The sequence below is a fragment of the Hipposideros armiger genome, unplaced genomic scaffold (assembly GCF_001890085.2).
Source record: "Hipposideros armiger isolate ML-2016 unplaced genomic scaffold, ASM189008v1 scaffold_137, whole genome shotgun sequence".
Taxonomy (NCBI): Eukaryota; Metazoa; Chordata; class Mammalia; order Chiroptera; family Hipposideridae; genus Hipposideros; species Hipposideros armiger.
In genome coordinates this window covers 2,616,185-2,632,383 of record NW_017731487.1, presented here as the reverse complement: position 1 = coordinate 2,632,383, position 16,199 = coordinate 2,616,185, and the positions used below count along the sequence as shown (strand labels likewise).

At 43.8% G+C, this 16,199-nt stretch overlaps 1 protein-coding gene across 3 annotated transcripts in view; it reads left to right on the top strand.

The window, feature by feature from the left end:
- The window catches only part of GRHL1 (grainyhead like transcription factor 1), a 59,870-nt gene extending 49,105 nt beyond the window's left edge, over positions 1-10,765 (top strand). For all 3 annotated transcript variants that reach the window (XM_019649998.1, XM_019649999.1, XM_019649997.1), the window contains 6 exons: positions 859-998; positions 2,063-2,100; positions 4,261-4,352; positions 4,681-4,766; positions 7,287-7,351; positions 8,593-10,765. In XM_019649998.1, coding sequence (XP_019505543.1) covers positions 859-998; positions 2,063-2,100; positions 4,261-4,352; positions 4,681-4,766; positions 7,287-7,351; positions 8,593-8,707 — 536 coding nt within the window. In that variant the 3' untranslated portion in view covers positions 8,708-10,765. The remainder of the gene's footprint in view (positions 1-858; positions 999-2,062; positions 2,101-4,260; positions 4,353-4,680; positions 4,767-7,286; positions 7,352-8,592) is intronic.
- Positions 10,766-16,199: the final 5,434 nt, after the last annotated feature.

Here is a 16,199-nt window from a genome sequence, read left to right as displayed (position 1 = left end):
GGTCCTGCTGCTCAGAGCTGGCGTCCCAAGCCAACTCTTAACCAACACGCCACTCGGCCAGCCCTCTTTTTTTTTTTTTTTTTTTTTTTAATGTGACCAATATTTATAGTCACAAAATCCCGTCTCTCTCAGCTAAAATGAAAAAAAAATGCTGCTCCATGCCAGCAGTGCTTCATCCACAGTACGTGGGCTGCTGGCATCTGTTCTTTGAACATTCTGTCTGGCTCAGCAGACATTTGCCCTGGAGCATATTAGTCAGGCTTCTCCTACTGGCATCGAAGTGCAAACTCCCGGTGTCACTCAGAGAATAGCTAACAACTAGGAAAATTCGTTACTGAGTACTTCAGGGCCAGACAAGAGGGGAAGATGGAGTCTGTAATTTCATAAATTAAAAATTAGTCGTGCTTACTCTTAACCTCACTGAGATTCAGTTCTGAAGTTGAAGGTATGAAGTTAAGGTGTATATTCCAAGGTAGAAGAATGCGTTGCTATTAGAATGTAAATTATTTCATGAGGATAACTAAGGTGAAATCACTTCTAAGTTATATCTATGCAATCATAAGTGTTAGCCTTTCAAACAAAAACTAAATATGCTTAGCCTGTGTCCCCAATCTTCTGTGTGTTATGTGTTTAGATAGCTTTTTCTCCTCTGGTTTTCAGTTGATTTTAGTGGAGTAAATACAGATAGCATATTCCTTCACATAAACCGATTTCCTCTTAGTTCAGACCACATGACCTGTATGTTACAGCGCTACAATTTAAGTTTCTGAAACACTAAGGAAATGCTCTGTGGCCTGCATCCAGTCTGTACATATAAGCTGTTGACCGTGGCATCCTCATATTTTTTTTTTTTTTTAGTTTCTGATGTTAAAGTGCCACTGCTCCCCTCTCACAAACGAATGGATATCACAGTTTTCAAGCCCTTTATTGATCTTGATACCCAGCCTGTCCTCTTCATTCCTGACGTGCACTTCTCCAACCTTCAGCGGGGCACTCACGTACGTAACCAGGATCCCAGGGTGGCTGCAGGAAGTAAGATTTGACAGAAAGAAAGTCTTGGGTAAACAGCAGCCAAACCTGAGTGAGGTTTGACCAGCGTTAGGGGTCAGCTCTTTGGGACACTCAGTGGGGGTGACAAGCTGTCCTTGCAGTAGAGAGTGTTTAAGCACCATGAATCTGGAAACACAGTGCCACAGCTTTCCACTAAATCCTGTTTGTTTTTATCTATTTATATTTTAGCTCATTTAAAAGATGCTAGAGTAGTAACACAAGTTGGAGTTTGAGTCTTTGACCTCGTGAATGTAACTTATATGGGTCTGGACAGGAGGGAGAAGCTGGAAGAGTCCCTAGGCGGCCTCGTGGCATAAAGAATGTCTGAAGGCTCGGTTCATGGCTTCAGTTACTGAGTCATCACTGGAACACGGACCGCTATGCCTTGGCAACTAATGTGAAGTTTAACAAATAGTCCTGACCTGCTCTGAGCAAAAGCTTGGTAGAGGTTGGAACTTGAGTAGAGTGGAGCATGCTTTCTATGCTGAGCTCAAATAAATGTCGAAAAGATGGTCTGCCATGCACTTTGTAGACAGATTTTGTGGACTGATGACTTTTACAGTTCTTGGGGGTAAGCCATTGCCAGTCTGTTTAGCTCCTAATGAGAAGCTTTGGGGTGGGCAGGGGTCGGCAAACTTTTTCTATAAAGGGTCAAATAATATTTGTGGTTCTTTTGGTCATGTGGTGTCTGTTGTGACTACTTAACTCTGCCACTGTAGTGCCAAAACAGCCATAAATAACACGCCCATGAATGAGTGTGGTTGTGTGCCAGTACATACTTCATTTACTCAAACAGGCGTTGGGCCAGACGGCCCCTGGGGCATAGTTTTCCAACCCCTGAGTAGGAGGAGTTCAAGATGTCTCTAAGAATCTGGTTATTGAAAAAGAAAGCTAAAGAATTTTGTGTTAAATTAGCCAAATTCAAAATTATTTTCATTTTAGGAATAATTTATTTTTGGCCTGAAATATTTTGAGCATATACTTGAAACGCAATCTATTTTTTCGGTCTTAGGTCCTTTCTATTGCCTCAGAAGAACTGGAGGGTGAAGGGTAAGATTTATGTTTTGTTTTGTTTTAATAAATTATTTTTATTTTGAAACAATCTCAAACTTATAGAAAAGTTCCAAGAACGGTACAAAGAACTCATTCTTTCCCGAGCCATTTGAGAGTAAGTTGCTGATCCAATAACCCCATCATTCCTAAATACTTTAATGTAAATTTTTACAAACAAGGATATTCCCCTGCATAACAGTCAAAGTCAGGATATTGACATTGAGACATTAGGTACCAGTCGGGGCTCCCACCCCATTCCAGTTTTGCCAGTTGTTCCAATAATGTCTTTTATAGCAAAAAAGGATCCAGTTCAGATTCACACAGTGCATTTACTTGTCATGTCTGTTTTAGCTCCATCAATCTAGAACAGTCCATCTCTCCTTGACTTTCCTGACCTAACACTTTTGAAAATTACAAACCAGTCGTTTTGTAGAATATCGCTCAGTTTGGGTCTGTCCATTGTTTCCTCGTGTTTAGAGAAGATGATGCATCTTGGTGGGAAGGGCATAGATGCTGCCTTCTCAGTGCATGTGTCAGGTGACACACACTGTCGGCTTAGCCTGTTGCCAACAGTGTCCACTCTGATGACTCGATGAAGGTGGTGTCTGCCAGGCTTCTCTAGTGTGAAGCTCCTCTTTCTCTTGTAGGAAGGAAGTGTTTTGTGGGGCGGTGCTTTGTAGCTTTGTAAATATCTCATTCCTCATCAAACTTTCAGTTTATTCATTTATTATATCTGTATGGACTCATAGTTTCCAATTTTATTCAGTAAGTTGTAATCCATCACTATGATGTAGGTACTTTGCTCAGCTTATCCCAGAGGGTCAGCGGAGTTTTTCAGGATTGCTCCTGGATCCCTTTGACATGACACTCCCACTCGCCCAATTTCTTGAGCATTTTCTCACTTTCAGGCCAGTGCGTTTCAGGCACTTGTATTTTCCTTTCTTCAGCTCTACAATCAGCCTCTTTTCCAAGAAACCCTGGCTCCGTGTGATGGAGAATGAGCTCTAGAATCCTAGATGGGGCCCAGGGTGTCCCATTGCTGTTAAGGTGTTGCTGCTCCGCCCACGTGTGGGCACCCTGCCTGCCCAGCTGGCAGCCCTCCAAGGCAATGCTCTCCCTGAGGGTCCGGTCCCCTCCTTGGGCTGTATCAGAGCCTTTGTTCCCTCTCATGTCGCCTACAGTGCCTTCTCACTGAGTTCTCCGCTACCTCCCTGTGCTCAGATATAAATCCTGCACGTGCTTTCATTGGAGGCTGATATGTCCTAGAAGCTGGGACAGACGATTTTAAAGCCCAACACTATTCTGAAAATGATCATTCTGTTCAAGACCAAGTACTCACTCTCTTCATTTTCAGTTGCTTTACTGTTTTCTTGCTCATCCACACTGAACCTCACAATGTTAACACCCGTAACTTGTGACTTTGACAGCCAGTTACACTGATCTTTATCTTCTTTCTTCAAATGCACCTATTTCTATCTTCCCCTTTTAGTTCCACTGATACAACTGCATTTTAGGCCTTTAGAATCATATGCCATGATTGTCCCCAGAGTCCTCTACCTGGTTCTTCTGCCTGGAGGCCCCTCCCATCTTTACCACACACCTTGGTTACAGCATTCTCATCTCACAGAAATTGCAGATTCCCTGATACCAGCAGCATAAACTCTAAAAGCCCCTTAGAACCCGGTGGGTCAGGGTCCACCCCACAGCCCACCCTGCCCTCTGAATCTGTGTCCTGAGGAGCATTCTGGACCAGCCAGCCCAGCTCTGCATTTTCCTGCTCACACTTTCTCCCTTTTCTGACATGCCCTCTCCTTTGTTAGCATCTTTACATGTACCTCAAGTCCTACCTCCTCAGATTTTTCCTGAGAAGAAACTCCTTATTCCTGAAAAGGCAGCTCGATCTAGTGTAAGAGCAGGGGGGTTGTTTGGCAGGTGGCCTGGATGTAGTCCCAGCTCTGCCGTTTAATAGCAGGAGCCCTGGTTCAGTCAGCATCTCTCTTGTGGCCTCAGATTTTCATCCACAAAATAAACACGTTGGACCAGATAAGGAATGATGGTCATTTTAAATCTAAAATTCAGTGATATACCCTGAAACTTTGGGTTTCTGCATGTGCTTTAAGTTGATGTCACTAATTGCATACTTTGGATCCCCTGCAGATCTAACTTGAAAAGGGGGCCATATGGGTCAGAAGATGATTTTGTGATTCCACCTCCTGCTAAGCTGACACGGATAGAAGAACCAAAGAGAGGTGCGTTGGCTTAATTTCTTAGTAGGAGTTTTAAATTAGAAGTGAGTTCTGAATCTGTCAAAAGCATCAGTCGCTCAAACAGTCCTTGTCCAGTTTGGCTTCCCTGAGTATTCTTCCATCAGCCAACTCCCAGCTTGAGCTTGAACATCCAGCAGAGTTAAAAGAAGCTGAAAGCTGTGTTCCTCGAGACATTTTATATTGGCTCATGTTTGCTGTCCTTGGTGTTGATGTCTCTCTTTATTTTAACCAGGACCCATATTTTGCTCATATGAATGAACTGCATCCTTTTTTTTCTTTTTTCACCTCCTTATTCCCGATTGGGGATTAGTGCTGCTCTATGTGCGAAAGGAGTCAGAAGAGGTCTTCGATGCCCTGATGCTTAAGACTCCATCTTTGAAAGGCTTGATGGAAGCTGTAAGTAGTATAAACTTGTAATCCTCTCTAAAAAGTGAAAGCAAACCTACATAGAATTGCACTGGAACAAATGTTACAGACCATCCAGATTCCTTTGCTGTACTGGAGCCTCGGGGGCTTTTGCTGAGTGGCAGTGTCCTGTCTGTGTCTGTGGCATGGTTCACGTTTTGCCCGTCCCATGTGCTCCTCAGTCTTTGTGGGACTGTCTGCCTCCAGTCTCCCACCACTGCACCCAGCACACTAGTTGGTAGATAGTGATCGCTTGGTAATGTTCAGTCCACTGAACTGAGTGAATTTGTGATGGCCTATGAAATAGTTAGATTTTTATTGTACTTGGTTAAAGGGAGATTGCCATTTAACAAATCTTTTAGAAGCCAACAAAAATTTTTAATCAACTAAAACCTTACAAACTTACGCATAAAACAGTGGCTTCTTGGTCTGCCTTTGAAATTCCTTAGGGAATGACTGAACTTGCTTTAGGACCTTACCCAAAGCATATTTGAGAAAATGGAGAGGTATAACCAGCGATGACCATAAATCCTTCTGATAGGATGTCAGCAAAGGGTCGACAAGCAAATGAATCCCAGCCTGCCCTTTTGGGACAGCAGCAAGAAATGACATGAAAAGGAGGCCATGCTGATTCCCTGTTTTGGCTTTACCCTAGGGTGGAATTCAAGGAACCAGCACAGTCTCCCGATACTTAATAGAAATGTGTTTCCCCTGGCTCCCCCTGACAACTGCAGTGTGTTGAATTCATTTAACAAGTATTGGTTAAGGGCCTGCTTTGTGCCAGGTATTGTTCTAGGCACTAGAGTTACAAGAGTAAGTGACACAGTACAAAATAGAGTTTAGATTCTAGTTAGGAAGATAGAGACAATAAAGCAAAGAAACTTACATGTTATTTGCCAGGTGCTGAAAATTGAATGAAGAAAAGTAAACAGGGTGAGGGAACAGTGGATTGGGGGAGCTATTGCTTAGTGTCTCGAGGGAGCTCCGAGTAGCACATTCCCTTCCCCCTTCACCACAGCCAACACCACCGTTAGCACTGCTTTGCCATGTCACTTCCCTGCTTCCCGCGATTTCTCTTGGGTTCCTCTTACCTTGTCTTCTGACAGCCTTTTCTCATTTCTTAAAGAGTCATGCAAACCCTTAATTATGGAGAGAGAAGAGAGCATGAAAGAGATTGAGACTTACTGTGCCAGATATAACTGTTCACGACTCAAAGATTGCATTACTGTGTCTTACACCTCTTGGGGCTGGGAGTTCATAAATATACAGTTATTACCCAGCGGTGCAGAAAAGAAACGGACTTGTGTGTATGATGGGAGCTTGAAATGTATATTTTTGTTAGATCGAAAGCAATCCGAAAGTTGGTCTTCTGAGGCCCCATTTCTCAGTGCTGCAGTGAGCTTTGCTCTTCAGATTGAGGGTAGGTGGTGACCCCAGTGTGGGAGTGGTCTGCACAACAACTCCAAATAAAGCATTGGATCTAGACTGAGCCAGCTGCTTGTCCTTGGAGTAATTCACCCTCTCTCTTTAAAGATAGCCTCTGTGCCCTGAAAGGAAAACATCCAAAGATTGCACCATACTGATTTCACTATACTGTGTGGACCACTCATTGGTCATAAAAAAAGGGGGGTGCTGAGGCTGAGCATAGGCTGAGGCCGCACCCCAGTGGCTGCAGCCATGTTAGCTGACCTTTGGTGATTTTGCGAGAATCCTTATGGCTGTCCGGGAGGCCCTGGATAGAACTGGCAGACGCACAGTTTTAGTCTGTGACCAGAGACTTGGATGTTTCTTTAGGGCTATGGGATATTTAAATGTGTTTTCCTTCCCATAATTCTGTATCTGAAATTAATAACAACTGCTTTGTGCTGAACTTGCTTTCATCCTCACAACAGTCCTGTGGTGTGTGAGGTGAGAGTCCCACTTTATTGATGAGGGGAGGCTGAGGGTTAGAAAGGTCACCTGCTAACTGAAAGTGAATCAGAACTGATTTGAATCGTCTTGACTCCAAAGCAAGGCCTTTGTACGCTTCACCAGAATACCCGTGACTGTGACTACGTGTCATTATGCATTTGTGAAAACCTATAGAATGTACAGCTCAGAGTGAACCCTAATATAAGTGGTGGATTTAATTCATAATATTATAGCAGTGTTGGTCCATCACATATAACAAATGCACCATACACTAATGGGGTGCGGGTGAGCAATTATTTCCTGCTCAGTTTTTCTATAAACTTAAAACTGCTACATACAATATTAGTTCTTAAAAACAAAACAAAAACCTATGACCATATAATGCATTTGTGGACATTCGTGAACTAGGGAGAAATAACAAAGCACCTGATTCCAGCTCCCTCCAAAGGTAGGTAACACCCCTGCCAGGATATAGATGGCTTTGCATATGCATTTTTGAAAAACAGAAGCTTGAATGACTATACCACTGTATTAATATGTATATAGTTTGTTAAAACCATGAAAATGGCATTTTGTAATTATTTTTTATTGCTCTTTTAGATCTCAGACAAATATGATGTTCCCCATGACAAGATTGGGAAAATATTCAAGAAATGTAAAAAAGGGTGAGCATTGTCTGGCATTCCTAGTACCTAAATAAGATTAATATTATATAACATTAATGTTATGCACTTGCATTGTACCCAGTCCAGAAACAGTTATAGAAACATGAATGTGAGAATTTTTTTTTTTTAAGTATCCACATGAAATTGATCTACCTTTCTGAGACATCCTTGTGGATTTTTTTCAAGCAAAGTTTTTAGTTGCTCTTCTCATGCTTGGCAGCAGTGACATGGCTCCAAGTTCCAGAGCACATTATGAAATTTACTAAAGGTGACAGCAATCGCTACCCCGTTATCAAGCCCCCATCTTGAGTCAGGCACTGGTTCAGGCACTTCACATATTATTTAATGTTCACATTACCCTGAGATGGGTGTTACTGTTCAGAGTTGATAGAGGAGGCAGCTGAGGTACAGTGAGCCTACGAGACTCATCTGTCCAAGCTCAGATTAGTGCCAAGGTCATGATCCAAGGTCAGCCTTGACCAACTGCAAAGCCTTTACTCATTCCACTCCACTCTCCTGCCCTGGATGTTTTCAATCACAGAACATTGCTTTCTTGTGCAGAAATTATTGGGTTGTCGGAAAAGTCATGATGCATTTTTGCAACAAAAAACATAGAAAAAATACAGCATGACTTTTCTGACAACCCAATAATATTTTTAGTTCTGTTTTACTTAAGTGTCTGTGGTGTTTGGCATGGGTAAGCAGGGGATGGCATAAACACTATTTTGGCTTAATTCTAAAGCAAATCCTAATTGGAATTTTGTAGATGGGCCTCATGGGCAGGGTTGGACTTAGTGTAGTTCAATTAAACTTTGAGGATAACTTGCCGTTTGTCAGGGAACTGTGGCTTCAGATTCCATAGGTTAATTTTACTGATATGCTTTCTAAAGCTGGACCAATGGAGTGCTTCATCTGTGGATTTATTGGATTCACTATAATAGTTATTGTTTATTGAGTGATTACTACATGCTGAAATAATAACAGGAAATAAACTAGTATGTTTTATCACATGCCCAGTACTGTCATAAGTGCTTTACTTGAGTCCTCATTCATTTGAGTCCTCACAAAAATCTTATAAGATAGCGCTATTGTCCCCACTTCATAGGTGAGAAGATAGAGGCTTAGGGAGTTGAAATAATCTGCCCTGTGGTCCCAGCTAGTAAGTAGCAGAGCTAACTGAAATCTGGGTCCGACTCCAAAGTGAGCGGACTGAGTGCGTCTCTCTCATCCCTCCTCTCCAGGATTCTAGTGAACATGGATGACAACATTGTGAAGCATTACTCCAATGAAGATACCTTCCAGCTTCAGATCGAAGAGGTGGGGGGGTCGTACAAACTCACCCTCACTGAGATCTAAGGGCGTCCTGGCCTGCAACTTGCAGTGAGTTCCGTGAAGGTGTTCCATGGGTCTTAATGTTTGGCAAGTGCAGGTACACCAGTCAGCCGCCTCCCAAACATGGGCAGGTGTCAATAGAAGGGACTCCTTTCGAGTTGGAGATGGTGCTGCATTTGGCTTGGAGATAGCATTGAGTATATCACATTGGCGTTTTTTAGATGACAAAGAAATCCATAGACTGTTTTGTTTGAATTTTCTGATATAAACACTTAGGATTAAAACTGAAAACTTTGTTCCAAGTTTTAATAGACTCTCTGGGAACCTTTAGGATATCTGCTACATTACTGATAAAAACGTTGGGTATCTCCCTTGTCTCTTCAGTGTCAGTGGGCCTGCTCACTAGTGGAAGTCAGAAAAGGCAGTGTGTGGCTTTAAGGATCTTGTGCCTGGCCAAAGCTCAGTGTGACTCTGCCTGCCTCAGGGTGGTGGGAGTGGCATCCGGAGAGGGAAGGATGCACCTCTCATCCCCCAGGAAATGTTTACTCGGATAGAGCATGTTACTGAAATCTTCCTTTGCAACTGTCTTGAACATATCAACTGCCTTTCTTATGAAGAACTTCAGTGGGTTACAGTATGAATCAGTTAAGCTAAAGCTGCATTGTATATAAGTGCAATACATTTTTGAAGGCCTGTGTCTGTAAATGTGTACATACATGTCTTATATAAATAGATAATATATAATATGGTGTCTGTGTACATACAGTGAAGACATACAGTAAGGTCTGCCTTAAAGACTTTCCTTAGACGAAAGGTTAAGTTATTTTTGATAATGTGTACCAAGCAGGTAGAATACTGGGCTTAGTGGAACCCACTAAAACGCTCTCTCTGTGTTTTCCCAAACGCAGCAGTCGTTCCATAGCATAGCAAACAAACCCTTCTCAAATGACAGAGATTCTGTTTGCTTTTGAGAGTGTTATTACTTGGATTTCTGCACTGTTTAGCAAATGAAGTAAAGAAAAAACTACGGTAATTCATGTCTGTTGTGTATGCTAATACCAGTCATATGTACCAAGTAGAGTGAGCAAACACAGTAACTATAATACATACCACGACTATGATGTACCAGGTTATACGTCTCAAAGTGGACTTCTTCCTAATCTTCCCATTCTAAGAAATGATTTCTATTTTATCATGTTCAGAGCCTCTAAGCTTTGATGATCTTGTATGCTGACAGCTGTAGAAAGCGTTCATGAATTTATGAGACTGTATTACTATGGCAGGGGAATATTTTGTATACATGTTTAAATATATAAAAATACTAAAGAGTGTAATTTTTAAGAGAAACAAAATCACGGGTATCTTTAGGTTCAGGGAGCTAGAATAGTTCATTTGTATAAGTAGGATTGATAGTTACATCATTACATTAAAATATTCTAATGAAGTATGTGAACCAAATTGCTGGTTTTCTAAGATAAGATATGGGACACGGGTCACCTAACAATATTTTATATTTTGTTTTATGAAATTGATTTTGCCTTGTTCATTGTTTTTAATTGTATCATTGAAGATGTATTTTAAACCAAAGGGATTAAATTTTATATGTCTATTTCGTAATATGTCATTTCCTGTTATTCGGTTTGACTTTATCCTTTCAGTAGTCAGTACAACAGAACGTGAGATCTTACAATGGTAGATGGTAGAGCTAAAAAGGATCTCCTTAGCATTTTCTCCTTATTTCCCACCATGTATCCTCAGACTCTTTCCTTCATCTTAATTTTTCCTTATTAGTGTCTGAAAAGATCAAAGTAATTGTTAAGTTAGGGAGTCCTAAATAATTTTTCAGCTATTACCAAAATTAACCACCAAAACCGCAGGTCAATGCTTTTAGACCTAAAATCTTCGTGTTTTTAGTTAAAAGCTTAACAGAAAATGTTTGATTTTTTAAATCTGCCAATAATGTTCCAGTTCATCAGAATTTCTAAATCCATCAGCTGTTGTGGGCATATTCAGGTAATCCAGTGCCTAACTGTGATAGATAGAAATGTATATTTCTAATGATCACATGATCAAATTAATGAAGTAAACTCCTCCATATATTTCCTGCAGTATCTGTGCATTTTTTCACTCTAATCCTTGGGCCACAGTCAAGAATCCTGGGGGGCAGACTCCACTCCTGGTCTCTCAGGGTTCCAGAGCCATGGGAAGCCTGTGGGGTGGGGCCCACATGTCCCCTCCAATAGGGCCCTTCCTGGACCCCACATTTCCCAAAGCTCCAGGGATCTCCTGGGGTTCCCTCGCGCTCTCTGCGCCTTACAATCTGCTGCATTTCTTTCTCCCTTTGTCACTTAGCTCTTCTGCCTCAAAACTTGGCTTTCCCCTGGAGATGGGAGCCTCCCCCTGGTCTCCCCAGTGGATCACCCAGTTCTCTGTCCTGGCACTCACTGTGCCATATTGTCATAAAAAACCTGCCAGGTCTCCATGCGGCCTGTCGTCTCCTTGGATCTCTGGCACTCAGCCCAATGCTCCTTACGGAGCAGATGCTTAGTAAATGGTTTTGTAACGATTAAGTGGCTAGTCAATGCCGTTGAGTAGCCCAGTCACTTGGAAGACTGCAGGGAGATTGTTTAGAAGTTAGAAGCTCAGAAATGAGTCCGGGCTGGAGCTAGACCCGGAGGCCACAGAGTAGGAATCGTCTGTTTAACGAGGCAGCAGTCAGTAAAGCAGAAACCCCTGAGACACTTCTCAGGAAAAGGTGGTTTCATGGTGCTGCCAACGTGGGGAAGGAGACGGGAAGGCGAATGGGTACCTGCAAGTGAGAGTCAAGCTGGCCGGTACCTCGGTAGGACTGCAAAGTGCACTCGTGTCACGATGTCCTTTCCTCCTTTTACCCTATGAGGGGAGCATTATATTAGTGTCATCCAGTATTAGCAGTGTTTGCATCTCAGCCTGCAAATACTGTCACCAACATACAGCAAATGGAGGCTGGCCTGTCAGTCAGTGTGCTTGGGTCTTGAACCCAAGCCCAACGGCTGTCACCGCAGGTGTGGAACAACAACAAGAGGCGCACAGACGGTTTCTTCTCTGTCAAGTCTTCTATCTTACGTGCACATGACCTTGGTCCTGAACTCCTGTAACCATCACCACCTTCAAATCTTCTAGTCAAATTTTGTTTTATTTTATTTTGAATGTAGCATATGCTAAGAAAAAAGCATCAGTCGTTAGGATGAATGTTAGAGCTCCGTGAGAAGGTTTCTGAGGGATCAATTCCCACCTCCCCAGCCCCCACTCCCCAGAGATAACCTCTGATAAGTCCTCCAAGGCTGCAAGAGTCCTCTAGGCAAACTCAGGTCTACTATTTGCCCTGTTTTGCAAACAGGGTCATACCTTTCTTTTGCAAATGTTTTGATTTATCACTACCCTTTAGATGTGTTCTTTGGCGTGACTGTATTGTGTCCCATTATATAGATAGCATCATCCAATCAGCTGGCTCTTCCTACAAGCCGCCTCAAGCAGGCTGGCCCTGAAGCTCCTGTTCCTCTCAGTGGTCTCACTACTCTCCCTCAGGCGCTGCAACTACTTCCTTGTCCCTTCAAGGATGAGCTGCCACCTGCTGGTAGTCACGGCACCATCCCTTCAGGTCCCCCCACACTCCATCTTCGTAAATCACCCCTTTATAAGTAATCTCTCTTTGAATTAGGCTATTATGAGTGCCAGCTGATTTCTGTTGAGATTCTCGATTGACAATGCTCAGTAAATTTTCACTGAATGAATCAATCAATCCAGTGTTTTTGTAAGATGAATGAATAGTTGGCAACCCCTGGAAGATCACTGGACCCTCCAAATCCCAACTGTTCTTTCTAGAATATTCTCTTGTATGTTGCTGTTGAAGAGGAACTCTGCCACACTCTTTCAAGTGGCGAAACACTGAGGCAGGATATTCAGCAGCCTTTCAGGAGGGTAATGAATCTGGTGTGTGTTTTCTTGAGTGATTAGGAAAGAATTTGATTTTCTTTCCCTGAAATAATCCCAACCAGTGTACATTGGTGTTCAGGTTTAACTGACCTGTAACCACTTGAGGGAAGGTCCTTTCAGTGAACTGAGCGATTTTTCCTTCAGATCTCTCCTTTCAGTGCATGATTTTCCTGTTACTCTTTATAGAAAATTAAGCCCAAAGCCCAGGAAAACCACCTCACACATAAATGCATACCAGCCGTGTTCAGGAACCTTCCGAGGTCACACAGCATCTCACACAGTTACACCAGGATCATCTGTCGATTCGTCACATGACCTGGTTTATTGGCCCTACTGAAAAAAAAATGTGCTTAATTTTCAGGAAAATCTTAAATGATAATTAAAATAGTGCAAGATAGTTGTTTTTTACTCCCCTTTTCTTTTGAGGATTTCATATCTCCCTCCATCATATCGCTTCCTCTCTCTACCCCCCCCCTCACTTTTTTTTTTCCCCCCTCCTTCTTATCTGACTATATGTTAAGACCTCAACCAATGACCAGGGTAATTATTAGATGTGAAAATGCTTAAGGGTACCAGCTGGCCTGTCACCTAGGCCAGGAAGGGAGGCCTCTCCCTATAAAAACTCCTGATTCCTTCTGGTCTCCAAGGCTTAAAACTCACCAGGGAGTTTATCCCACATGCAGCTGTGCCTGGGCCCCCATGAAGGAGGACAGGAAAGGAACGCACTGAGTGTAGTTCATGTTTTACCCATTGCATTGGATATACAGAACTTTCCCCCAAAATGAACCAAGATACAGACCTTAAAGCCTTCACAAAAATTAACTCCAAATGGATCACAGGCCTAGAGGTAAAACGCAAAAGTCTAAAACTCTTAGAAGATAACATAGGAGAAAACCTAGATGACCTTGGGGATGAAGATGAAAGAAAGAATTCATAAGCTGGACTTCATTAAAACTAAAAAATTTTGCTCTATGAATGACAATGTCAAGAGAATGAGAAGACAAGCTGCTGACTGGGAGAAAATAATTGCAAAACACACATCTGATAAAGGACTGCGACCCAAAATATACAAAGAACTCAGCAGCAAGAAAACAAACTACCTGATTAAAAAACAAGCCTAAACACCTCACCAAAGACGATATACAGATGGCATTTGAGCACAGAAAACATGCTCCACATCGTATGGCATCAGGGAGATGCCAATTAAAACCACAAGGAGCTACCACTCAGCACCAACCTATCAGAATGGCCAAAGCCCGGAACACTGACCACACCAAACGCTGGTGAGGGCGTGAAGCAGCAGGGACTCTTCCTTCATTGCTGGTGGGAATGACACGGGCTGCAGCCACTTGGGAAGACAGCTTGGCGGCTTCTTAATAAACCAAACATATCTTAGAATCCTGCCATCATGCTCCCTGGTATTTACCCAGAGGAAACTTACGTCCACACAAAACCCTGCACACGGGTGTTTATAGCAGCTGTGTTCATAATCGCCAAGACTGGGAAGCCACCAAGATGCCCCCAGTAGGTGATGGATACATAATCTGTGGTCCATCTAGACAACGGAATAGTGTTCAGTGCTAAAAAGAAATGAGCTCTCAAGCCACGACAAAACATGGAGGAAGCTTCAGTACATATTCCAAAGTGAAAGAAGCCAGTCTGGAAAGGCTGCCTACAGCATGGCCCCAGCTACGTGACATTCTGGGAAAGGCAAAACTGTGGCGGCTAGAAAGATCAGTGTTTGCCAGGGTTTATGGGGGAGGGATGGATAGTCGGAGCTCAGTGAAACTGTTCTGCAGGATATTATAACGATGGACCATGTCAGTGTGTCATTATACAGTTGTCCAAACCATAGAATGTGCAACACCAAGAGTGAATCCTGATGTACGCTATGGACTTTGTGTGATGATAATGTATCATGTAGGTTCATCACTTGGGACAAATGTCCCATTTTAGTGAGGGATATTTACAATGGGGGAGACTGCGCATGAGTTGGGGAAGGCAGTAGATGGAAACTGCTCCATCTCAATTTTTCTGTGAACCTAGAACTACCCTAAAAAAGTAAAGTCCTAATAAAAAAATAAAACTTGTTCCCACATAAAAGCACAGACTTGCTTCTTTCAGGTCTGAGGCACCTGAGAAAGGGCTGAGCTCCTGCGAGAACCAGCCTGTCCTCCACTCTTGACTTGGGTATCTAAACCCAAGGTCAAAGAGTGCTCCTTTGGAGGGGTGACGGGGAGTGTGCAGGCCACCTGTCCAGCTCCCCACCCTGGGCCTGTGTGTGGCCTGTTTGCCCAGAACTTGGGCTCAGCTGTGCAGGGAGGGTGGTCCAGGTAGACACAGCACTTCCGGTCTCCTAAGACCTGAGGCCAGCCAGCCCTCTCTGCTTCAGTCCCCCGACTCCCAGCAGGCCGGATTTACCCTCACTTCTCTCTCCCGCATCCATGTCCCACAGGACCAGACCCAGGCAATGGACATCGTGTCCCTCAGCTGCAGAGAGAACACGAAGTGAGCCTGGCAGCCACATGAAGGCCCTGTTACCAGGCGCCCACATGGAGCACTTCATGTCTGTTTGCACATCAGTCGTGATAAGAGTAAGCAAACATCCCGTAGGCCACGCAGGCTGAAGGGCTGTGGCTCCAGAGGGCAAAGGTGCCCCAAGGCCAGTAGCCCCTCTCCAGGAAACCCTGGGGGAGAAACCGAGGGAAAGGAGGAATCCGCCCTTGGGCTGCTCCCAGATGGATTCTGCCTACAATTCTCCAGGCAGCGCTGTGAGGTGTGTGGGCAGGCAGGGGTCATTATCTTCACGGAGAAGCCAACAGACTCAGAGGGGCTCAGCGGCCTGTCCCACACCACACAGCAGTGTAGAGCCGGCCATCTCTCGGCTCTCCCAGAGTCGCATGGCATTGGCTGTCTGAAAACAGGAGTGTGTCCCTTCCAGCTTCCACCCCACTGCCAATGGCTGACTCCCTTTCTCCATTTTTACTGTTGTGGAGTCGCAGAGCATGCCCAGCTCAACAGAAGCAGGCAGGGACCCCCACAGTGAGAGGCCCAGCAGCCCACTGCTTTCCTTCCAGCTCCCTCCTGGCTGGGGGTAGGGTTGCAGTGAAGGGGCGTCTAGTGCCTCCCAGGCCTGATCTCCCAAAGGCAGCTGTCAGAGGGTGTGAGAGGGAGGAGGAGGGTGGAGCGGAGCGCGGGGCAGCCGCAGCACCCCAGGAGTGCATCTGTGATCACGCTTTTCGTTCTTTAGACATGGTTTCCTTCACGTCTGTGAACTGACCTAATGATTGAAAAGAACTGATTTAAAGTCCCTGTCTAATAAGCCCAATGTCTGCGATACCTCATGAACAGCTTCTACTGGATTTTTTGCCTTGTGTATGGGCCATACTTTTTGGGTTTTGGTGGGGTTTTTTTTTTTGCACGTCTTGGAATTTTTTGTTGAAACTGAACACCTTAGACAACGTAATATAGCTATTCTGAAAGTCAGACTCTTCTCCGTCCCTAGAGTTTGTTGTTTGCTCAGTGACCTTTCTGAACAAAT